This window comes from Dicentrarchus labrax, unplaced genomic scaffold (assembly GCF_905237075.1).
Source record: "Dicentrarchus labrax unplaced genomic scaffold, dlabrax2021, whole genome shotgun sequence".
In the NCBI taxonomy this organism is placed as follows: domain Eukaryota; kingdom Metazoa; phylum Chordata; class Actinopteri; family Moronidae; genus Dicentrarchus; species Dicentrarchus labrax.
Genome location: NW_026136721.1, coordinates 17,692,675 through 17,704,207, shown reverse-complemented (window position 1 = coordinate 17,704,207; position 11,533 = coordinate 17,692,675). Strand labels below are relative to the sequence as shown.

Here is an 11,533-nt window from a genome sequence, read left to right as displayed (position 1 = left end):
AATGTAAATGCCCACTGATATTGGATTTTCACCACACAAAAACAATTGGACTATAGCAATCAGAATGGTATGCAGCCAAATAACACAACAAAAGCTCATCCTGTACTTCCGGGGTTTATAGCTGAGGTACAGCACAGGGTGTACAGCGCTTTGGAATTTAATCCTGGCTGTGAATATCATGTTGTTGAGTTTAGGCATTATGTGTATGACTGCAGGGTTTAAATGAAAGCTTGCGGTCATTATTGGTGGCTGCAGGATTCCAAAAACTAAGACCAAGTGGAACTTGGACACTTCCATCCTGTCTGTCCAAAAGACAGGAGACGATATTATTGTCACAGCACCCAGCCATTAGCAGGCAGAGAGATCAGGATATAAGTCAGAATTGCTGTGAGGTTTTTTTCTCATGTGGTGAGGTTTTGCATGTTTCCTGGAAATAAGTGAAAAAACAGCAAAGTAGAGGAATGCATGTTCAACATTCAGACTCTTTATGTATGAGTACAACATCAGTAGAGTCCTTTAAATCTACTTATCATGGGGGAAAGTGTGAGACACTGTCACTGACCTTTCTCTTTTTATTTATTTGCCATTACCCAAAATCTGATGTTTAGAGTTTGTCTGTAAACTCAAAAAAGCAAACACAAACCCACACACTGTCCATAATAAATTCACAATTCACAACTGTATGAAAAACAAACAGTGATGAAAAAAGATGAGATCAGAAATGTAGAGTAAGTGATTCCCCTGGTAACAAATTCAAGAAAATGATGATAAATAAAGTCGTAAACGTAAACGTAATAGCACGAAGCAAATAATGCCGAGTGACAGAATGTTTCTGACATAGGGTGAAAAGAGGTGGGGCAGCTATAGGCAATATGAGAAAAAATAACATGTTTTTTGAGCATTAAAATAAATAAACCTCTTCTTGTAGTCTTTCTGTGTGTCTGTGGGGGGAATGTCAGTGTATGGGATCAAGGTAAAGACCACAATCTGGTGGTGCTTTTACAGCTGCCTAAAGCAGAGGTCAGTATTGACACCAGCACTGATGTATTTCATCATAGTGCAGTCATATAATTTAGTTTATAGCTCAAAAAACATGTTTCAGGGTGGAGTACCTTTTTAAGTATAGGTAGGTAAATAAAACATGGCACAGGAAATGAAAGCATACAACCAACATTATTGCTTGAAGCAGTTTAATTACTGGTATTCATTTAGCAATAGCAGGAATTTGTGCATTTTTTAAAAACAAATTCTAGCTAGAAATTGTACACAATACTTAATAATATTTTGCTGTGAAAAATGTGTAAGACATAAGCCTGCAATGATCAAACAAACACAAAGCATAAAGTTAGAGATTGTAGAAAATATTTAACTATTTATATCATCTAATTTATTCAGTTGTGAGTGGTTTAATGATGTCACTGGACTCTCATGAGATTCACAACTTTGCAATTCAGATTGCTCTTACCGCCTACACTCTTCAAGACATAGACAACTTCGCAATCTTCCAGACCTTGCATTTTGACTTCTGACTGATCAGTAATTTTCTCAGTTATGTTGAACATCTCATAAGGGGGGATGAGTACTTCTGCCTCGTGAGAAAACACTGAATAGTTTCCCAAAAAGGCACCTGAACATGTTTCAATTTTAAAGCAGGTCTTCTTACCGAAGTTGACCAAGTTTGTCTTGAGAGAGCTGGAGGCAAATTGACCAAAGCGAATAATTTGGTTCACTTCTCCAGTAAACTCAACTCTGGTTCGTCTGTAAACTGTTTGACAATAGTAGTTATTATTCGAGATCTGTATGGCAGATGTCAGCAGGAAATGTAAAGAGTGGAATTGGAATGAGGAGCCATAGTCTCCCCTTTTTGTTCGAACTTCCTCATTAAAGCTTTTGTACACCCTATCACTTGTATAAGCACAGATTGCTTCTATGTGATATCTGGTTAGAGCCTTAGCTTTTGAATTCTTTTCAATACATCGGTTTACATCTGTATCCATTTGCCAGGCAGCTCTTTCTTTTTGAAAATATTCTTTCGTGACCTTGTCCATCATTGTTTCAGTGCAGCCAAAGTTCATATCATCAACTGAATTTACAGCCATGTCCAATGCGATTGGGTTGGCAACTTGTGGAGTGGAACGGATCTAAAAGAGAAACAAAGAAAAAGATGAAGAAGAAGGTAATTAAACTAACACATATAATTGTGAAAAACATAGTGACAGTAATTTTTTCTGAACCCTCAAAAGTCCAAGTATCACTGCAACTATAATAGTTAAGCTAACGGTTGCAGTGTCACTGTTAGTTTAAGCAACAATCACACATTATTATATTTTAATTCTTAGAATAAAGAATATTATTAGAATATTACACTATAAAGTAACTCAATCAACTCAAACTTTTTGAGGAAACAATTGCCTCAAACCATTTACGTTCATTAACTCAAAAATGTTATAATATAAAATATTTGATTTGAGTACAAGTAACTCAATTATGTGTTAAGATAACTATGGTAAATTAATTGTACTAATTGCATTCAGTTTACTTGCTAGTTTTAAGATTCACTTAAAACTAGAAAGTATATTACACTCATATACAACATTTTATGGAGCCCCTAAAGGGACATGGGAAAAAAATAAATAAAAATGAAACGTTTCTAATGCGAGAAAGTATCTTGTGAGCACGAAACCTTAGATTAAGCACAGCCAGTTGTGCTTCCTGTGCTAATGTTATGTTATCTGTCTGACAGCTTGATTGACAGCCAGGTGGTAGCAACTAATCAACACATGGCTCATTTGAATATTAAAATTAGCCATGTGTTGATAGGTCACCACATGAAAATGTAACCAATGAAATTACTTATTTTGACAAAGCTTTTTTAGCCAATAAGTATTAAACTCCTTTTGAGAAAATAACAAAAAATGTCCACCTTTTGACACATTACCTTGTTAGTTTAATACTTATTGGCTAAAAATGTGTGTCAAAATAAGTAATTTCATTGGTTACATTTTCGTGTAGTGACCTATCAACACATGGCTAATTTTGATATTCAAATGAGCCAGAAAAGTTTCTTTTCTTTTTTTTCCCATGTCCTCTAGGGGCTCCTTAACATTTCTCCAAAAAATGTAAAACATGTTAACTGAATTTATCAGAATAAAATAACTTAAATTCATCTTCTTTATACAAATGTTACTACTTAAGTTGAATTTACTCAGTTTTCTTCCACTAAAGCAAATGTTGACATTACCTGTCAAAACAGCTGACATACAATAAAAACAATTTACGATTAATCAATTATCTGAGTAGTAGGCAGTTAATTTTCTGTGGATCATCTAATCTAATTCTAACTGCTTTAATTAAGTTGTTAGTAATAGCCTTTTTTTTTATGTGATAGTAAATCTTTACATTTTAAAAATTGATGCGGTCATATGGTGATTTATAAACCAATGAAAACATTGAAAAATCCTAGGCATTATAGCACAGCGGCGCATGCATTTTTGTAATGATATAAAGCTACCTTAAAGAAAATGAGTCAATGGAACAAACTGGAATTATATCACTAATACTGTACAAATGTGCTAAAACAACTGAGTTATGTCTTAGCTTTAATTCATGGGATTTGAGTGACTGCACAATTTTTTGAGAATTAAGTCATCTTAATTTACTTATTTTATGCTGTTAGGTTTAACAGTGTAGTAGGACCAAATGTAGGTTCCTTTTGATTATAACTGGTGCCTCAACCTGTTTAATCGCATTTAGAAGATTAATCAAAACAGATTTACTAATATTGAAAGTTAACAAACTGAAGATTCAATCAGGGTATCCTAGTATCTTAAACAAGATTTTAGTGTGTGCTTGGCCTTGGTCTCTAAAAATTAAAATGATTTGCTTCAAAATTATGTTTGAACAATTTTTCTAAGTAATTTTGTAAACATCCTTCACTGTTAACATTTGTGAAGGTTCGGGAATGTCCACTGATTCTCACATGATCCACTTACCGGCTTGGAGTTTACAGGCACCATACAGAAAAGGAGTAAACACAGTGAAGCAAAGATCATCATGTTTCCCTTCATCTCTGCAGTCGGGAAAACTGTTCCTGAATCAGAGTCAACAACAATGAACTGCTTCACACTGTGTACTAGTAACACAGATATAATAAGATATTGGCAAAGTATGTGGGCAGACAAGTGATTTTTTAAACCATTACTGTGCTTGTAAATGAGTGTGTATGCGTGAAATGTGTGTTTGTGTGCTGTGCATCCATGCACATTTATTCACAAGGTTGCATGCTTTCACCTGAGTTGGGGTGTATCTGATTAGTCAAAGAACTCTTTAGTCAGAACCAAACAAATGCCTGAAAACCCACAAGTAAGCCCAGCTACATTAAATGTTGGTTAGCAGTGTATTTCAGTGTTAAATCAGATACTTTTCAATATGTTTGAACAGAATAATAAAATTTCAGTATGTTATACAAATTCAAAAGTGACTGTGGTAGTAAGTTAGTATTATATCCAACCCTTTTTCATATATTTGGTTTAATGGAAATGCTGTCAAATAATAATGTCTGTGGTTCAAAAATGCTCTTCATGGCCATATACTGTACAGGAGGAGGACAACAATGTCTAATTTAAAAGCTGGTCTTGTCTTTAAGGTGATGGTGTTGTTGTATTGGGTTATAAGGTTCTGGACTCACAGCTTCCAGTCCCAAATTGAAATTTGGAACTTTACTTGATATTTATTAAAAAAATTCTGAGGCATAAGGCTTTTCTTCATGAATAATGGTCTGAAATCTCTCTGCACACAGTTCACAGCAGCTGAAACTTGTGAAACTGAACATGCAAGGACTGCATTTAGCAAGCAACCCAGCTCTCTGAGAAAGTTACAACTTATCTTATCCTAGCTTCATTGAAGCCATCACGTCTCTTGACCCCATCAAAACTAGTCTTACCCTTAATTGGCACTCAGTGCCGGCCCGTGGCATAGGCAGTATAGGCAAATGCTATTGGCGCCATCCATTTAGGGGGCGCCACAATGTGGGAAGAAAAGAAAAAAAAAAGGTGCAACTTTCGATATTTCTTTACTAAAACTAGTTGGTGCTATTATTTCTGAGTATGAAAAAAAATAAGCCCGCATAGCAAAGCCTATTAAATAATAATAAGACTTTATTAAGCCCCCCGCCCCCACCCCCCTCCTCCTCTACCTGCTCTCTGAGTGATGGTAAATTTTTCGACGTCACCCCAGAAACCATTAACATTGTCAAAACTACCAAAACTTTCCGGTGCCCAGGGAAGGAAAAAAAAAGAAAAGAAGAGGAGGAAAAACGCGACAAAGACAGAGTAAAGATAATGCCATGAAATGATTTGTCTGTTGCAGAACGATAGTAACCTTTAGTCTAACATGGTTTTCTAATCAATAAATAGCGTTAGCTCGTTTTAACGTCAGTTCATGTTATAGAGGGGCCTAACAGCTGTTATGGAAAAAAGTAGTACTCCCACCTTATATTGCTCAGGGACATTTGTAAAGATTACATCTATTCAGCAGGTGTTTACATTTGTCTACATTTTTATTATTATTTATTATTGGTTAGCTAACCTTTGCTCTGCTTGTAACAGTCAAATGCTATTCCTTTCACACACCTTTATATATTAGAGTTGTAAGCCTTGTTGTTTGTTGTGTTACAGTTCAATATTGGCTTAAGTGTGTCTATAGTGTTAAACTTTACATTCATGTTAAAGTGCACATCATTAATGTTAATACATTCCCATATGTTATATTAAACTGCAGTTTACTGCTTCTTTGTATTCTGCTAATCAGCATTTCACTGTAATGATCTGCATATCAGAAAAACATTCCACTGTACTGTATATCATTTATGTACAGTACAGTGAAAGTAATGCATCTCTTAGGTTTTTAATTTTTATCATATAATTTTATTCTTGGAATCATTTCTTTTATTATTAGACTGTAACACCCAACGGTGTCAGTTACTCCTTTTCTCTCTTCAGATGCGCTGTTGAAATATCTAAATCAACCTCCTGTAAATCCTGGGCCATCTACAGTCATCACCGCTTCAACAGCATCAAGTGATCCTCCTTTTTTTATCATTTGTTTACAGTTTTTATTTTTTAGGTAGTTAACTTGCATATTTTGTGTAGGCTATTTATATTACATTTCTTGTATTTCTTTTGATTGAGCAACTTGTTTCTCAAAAAATAAAAGAAAATGTCAAAGACAAAGCTATTCAGTTTCTCGCGTGAGTATATGTATGTATATAACTGGCAGTGGAATTTACTGCGATGCAAGGGGGGCGCCACCTTAAATCTTGCCTAGGGGCAAAATTGGTTAGGGCCGGGCCTGTTGGCACTTCTTTACTAGATATGATCAATCTTTCTTTATTGTCAGGATATGTACCATAGTCCTTGAAAGTAGCTGTAATTAAACCTCTTCTTAAAAAGCCCACTCTTGACCCAGGAGTTTTAGCCAACTATAGACCGATTTCTAACCTCCCCTTCCTCTCTAAGATTCTGGAGAAAGTAGTCGCCAAACAGTTGTGTGACTTTCTACATAACAATAGCTTATTTGAGGACTTTCAGTCAGGATTTAGAGTTCATCACAGCACAGAGACAGCTCTGGTTAAAGTTAATAATGACCTTTTAATTGCTTCCAAAAATTGACTTGTCTCTGTACTTGTATTATTAGATCTTAGTGCTGCATTTGACACATAATATTCCTTTTAGAGAGACTTGAGCATCAAATTGGCATTAAAGGGACTGCACTAAGATGGTTTAAGTTAAGTAAAAGTTTATATTTTTTAATATCATCTGCATTGAAATATTTCAATTCAATTGGGATTTCTATCTATTTTTGGTTTACATAGTAAGCTATTTCATTCCTCAGCCTTGTCATACAAACTGCTGTTTTACCAATTCACACTGTAAATATCAGGATCATTATTAATATTATTATCACAAGGTCTTAAACTTTTGAAGTTACAGTAATTTGTATTTCCCTTGAATAACCTTGATGAAATGAAACTCACCAGTTTGCTGTGCTCTTGTTTGCTTGTTAGAGTGTAGATCAGAAAGACGTGTGGACTCAGCAGGTGACTATCTGGTCTGATGGTCTGTGTGTCTCAGAGTTAAGAGCTGTACCTGCTTTTATATACCTGTACCATCAAAGACACATCCACTGATGCAGTGGTATGGTAATATTACTGACATATGATTGGGCTGTCTTTCCTGAGTAAAGCCCACACACATATAAGATAACCTATGTATGAATTGGCCTCATGGCTGCTACTGAATATTGAATCTGTGACAGTGTGTGGATGGATTCAGAATATATTTGTCATACTACATAAGACAATTACAGTTATTTATTTTTTACAAATACTAACAAGCTATTACTTAAGATTCTTTTTCTAACACAGCAACACACCTACATTACACAAAACCACTTTTTGTTCATTAAACAGCAACTCTAAAAACTGTAAAATGGTAAATGGACTGTACTTGTACAGTTCATTTCTAGTCTTTTGACCACTCAAAGCGCTTTTACACTACAGCCACATTCACCCTTTCACACACATTCACTCAGTGATGGGAGTCCATTGAACAGAAATTAACTCATTCATGCACATTCACACACTGATGGAGACGCAAGACTCTGATATCAACAGGTTTCTGGAATGAGCGAATATATTTTCAAGAAAGTGATTGATGACTAAAAAGGTTGAAAATGTGAAGAGATGGGAATAAAGGTATAATAAAGCTCAGTAATAAAAGCACTAGTTATAAAAACATAAAACACAATGCAAATTTACCAGCATATCACAGTTTCATTTGCATAACTGAATTTTAGTCTTCCACAGATTAAATAGTCTTCAGGAGAACAGTGGAGGAGTATCTCATTGGGTCCAGCTGTCTCCTCATCACTCCATAACCTTCTTGTATGAGATGTATTTTTCAAAAAGGCAAAAAATCCCCTACATAACCGGGTCCAACTACTCCTCTTCCTCTCTCCACCTCTCTGTGTTGTTCTTTATAGGTTTTCACTGTTCAGCTGTGGTTGGTCTATTTCACACAACTTCATTCAGCTGTGTCTCAATGTTTCAATGATCTGTTCTTTCATAAATGCTCATCAACTCTTTTGATAAAGCTTTTGAGCTGTTGAAGCTTTTTTCTATATTTAAGATTTTGAACATTAGGTTTAATTTGCTGTGTGCGAGCAATAACACAGGAAGATTCATCATTTTGGGTTAGGGTCATCTTGTATGTAATAAAAATGTGAACATCTTAGAAACACGTTCATTGATTGCATATTGTGTGAAAACAACATAAATTGTGTTCAAATGGTAACAGATGGATGTTAAATGTAAAGTTTTGAAAATGTGATTGGAATAAAGGTGAGTGATTATACAAACTGTAACAGGATGAAGGGTTCAATAACGTGTTGGATGATAAGACTGTTGAGCTCAGCATTAGCAGCACTAGTCATTAAAATACAAAAAATAATGCAAATTTCCTCATATCACATATCATTTCATTTCTAGTGCTTCTCCAGACAAGATAGAGGTCAGGAGAACAATGGAGGTGATGTACATGAGATGTGTACAACTGTGAATGTAAATATATTTCAGATATCTGCCAGGGGAGTTAAAGGGTGCAGGTGTTCTCCTCTCAGCTGCACACAGCTGGAAGTCATAAAAAGGCTGATGGCTGAGATCGAACAGGATGTGATGGCTGAAAAGTTTCTTAGAAAATCTGATTTTATTGCAATAAAAATTAAGTAATCAATATTTGACACAATAACTGCAACACACACAATAAAGAAAGTTAACACAACAAGACAACGTCCTGTCCATCCAGCAGGAGGAAGAGGAGGAGGAGGAAGGTCAGGGGTCAGCATGCAGAGCTGTCGCTCAGCCTACTGCGGCTGCAGACTTCCTTCCACCGGAGAACTTGATTGGACAAACTCTCAACATCCGCTACGTGAGCCAGTAACTGGGCGAGAGAGGCGTTCTGATACAGAGAGAGAGAGAGAGAGGGAGAGAGAGAGAGAGAGAGAGAGAGAGAGAGAGAGATGAGTTTACATCCATGCCTGTCCAGAAACAATATATATATATATATATATATATATATATATATATATATATATTTTTTTTTTTTTTTTAGGAATTAAAGGAATAAAATATATTTTTGGCTAAAAGAAAGAATCAGAATGGATAAGATGAACAGATGAAAGTCAGAACTAATTATTCTTTACTCATTGTATCGTCACAGTCGCCATGTGTGAAATCTGTAAAATCGTCCATTTCATTCTTAAATTATGGCGAGAAAGTGTCACAGTTTCTCTTTCTGTTCTTGAGTTAATAACGGGTGAATAAAAGTGTCTTTCCCAAGTACTTGGAGATTATTTTGTTGGAAGAATTTAATTAGATTATTTGTCATGCCCCAAATTAAGAACAAATACTTATATGTACCACAGCCATGTTGGAGAAAATGTGGTGATATAAATGTAGATAATTCTCATGTTTTTTGGCTTTGCCCTAAAATTATATCATTTTGGGAAGATGTTCACCTGGTTATCGTCACAATTCTGGGTTATGATATATCTAAGTTGTGTATATTACTATATTTTTTATATGATTGGCAATGTTGTGTTAAAAAAGGATAGATATTTGTTTGGTTATAAAAGTATAGGATGACTCTTCTATATGAAAGAGTATCTTACACCAGTATAGTGCCCACACATTCACAGTCTCTCTCTTTCACACTTCAATCACACTAATGACTGATGATGGAGGTGGATGTGGAACATGTCACTTTTCTCATGTCTCCATATGTGAAAAAAATCTTCTTTAAAGCTAGTCATGTATTTGTTAATTAACTCACTTTTAAATGAGGTAAATAAAAGTTTTTTTTTATTGAATTATCATTTTGAGCCTTGTCTTAATTGTATTGTTAAAAATGTGACGTAACAAAGGACTTTTTCTTGAGAATTGCACTTTATTCACTTCACTTTTTTATTTAGTGAGAAATTGTACAAAACAAACACATTTTACAAGGGTGAATTTGATTTATTCCTTTTTACACAGCTGAACCTATCCAGTAGCTGAAGATACTATGCAGAATTTTACATTTTACAAAAACCTATGGTGAGCTCATAAAATATGATGCACTACAGAGAATATAAGCTGTTTCTCCTCAGTCACGAGATGCAGGCATTAAACTAAAATAAACTAAAACAAAATAAAACTGCGAACCACCTCACAATGAGTTCTTGGTTATGATGGTCAATGGCTGTAGGTGTTAACATGTAAATGTGTGGGAATTTTTCTGAAGGTGCTGCAGTCAGAGGAGTCATTTATCTGGTGGAAACAACATTTGCTATATGAGAAGCCACCTACAAAACCATTTGCATCAGTATGTGGTCAACCTGACTCCATACGCCATATGACTAGTGTGATATTGCCCAATACAATAAATGACAATACTCACCCTCTATTTGCATGAAAAGCTGCATCCACCAGCTCTCTCTAGGGCAACATAGTTACTTTGTTAATATTCTTCTTCTTTTTCTTTTTTCACTTTCACCTTTGTTTAATGGTAAACTCTTCATTTAGGGAAGAAGTAGAGGGAAGAGAAAAATAATAGGCAGGTTGGGATATAAGGAAATGAGGGAAGGATGCAGTGATAAGGGAAGGAAGAAAGCAACTACGGAAATAAGAAATTGAGGAAAGGATGCAGAAGGAAAAAGAAGGTTATGGATAAAGAAGAGTTGAGAGGGTAAGGGATAGAAAAAGGAAGTTGGGAGGAAGTAGGAAGGGAGTGGGACAGCAACAGGTTGTCTATAATGTGACAAGGAGCTGACCTGACTGATAAAGCACAAATGAAACCCTTAACCTCAGTGCCAGGCTGCCACAATGCAAATACAGGGTTGAAGCTGCCACATGCATCAGGGCAGGTGAGGTCATGTGACCTGGTCTGCTTGACAGCAAGCATTTTATTCAGTTTTAACATATTTTAAAGATCCTTTTTGGTTTTAGTATGTGAGCAAACAATATATAGTTCAAGTGAAGACACATTTTGTTTATATAAAATCAATTTATTAAAAATCCTGATTTGTCTCAGGGGTCTTTAAAACCTGTACAGCATACACCACCATCTGTCCTGTGACCCTCAATTCGGGCAAGGAAAAACAGGACGGGCAGATGTGTAGTAGTTGTTGAGTGTACAGACAAACAGCATCACATCATATACAAATACTGATGACATTATTCTGATATATTACGATTATAAAATGTATGTGAATGAGAAGGCATTGAACACCTTCAGGTGTTGCAGAGTGGGACTTGAGCCATAACACCTCCTCTTCACCGTGGAGAAAGAAAGAAAGAAAGAAAGAAAGAAAGAAAGAAAGAAAGAAAGAAAGAAAGAAAGAACAGCTTGAGACAAAACAGATGATTAATCATGTGCACAGAATAGATTAGCGAAGAAAATCACAATCACAATATATACAAACATTGATGACAATAATA

General features: G+C 35.3%; 1 protein-coding gene across 1 annotated transcript; it reads right to left on the bottom strand.

Moving 5' to 3' along the window:
* Positions 1 to 1,415: 1,415 nt before the first annotated feature.
* On the bottom strand, positions 1,416 to 6,057 carry LOC127355083 (erythroblast NAD(P)(+)--arginine ADP-ribosyltransferase-like). The gene is made up of 3 exons (XM_051385560.1): positions 6,027 to 6,057; positions 3,993 to 4,132; positions 1,416 to 2,141 (listed from the first exon to the last, which is right to left on the bottom strand). The coding sequence occupies exons 1-3, from the start codon at positions 6,055 to 6,057 to the stop codon at positions 1,416 to 1,418; spliced, it is 897 nt and encodes a 298-aa protein (XP_051241520.1).
* Positions 6,058 to 11,533: the final 5,476 nt, after the last annotated feature.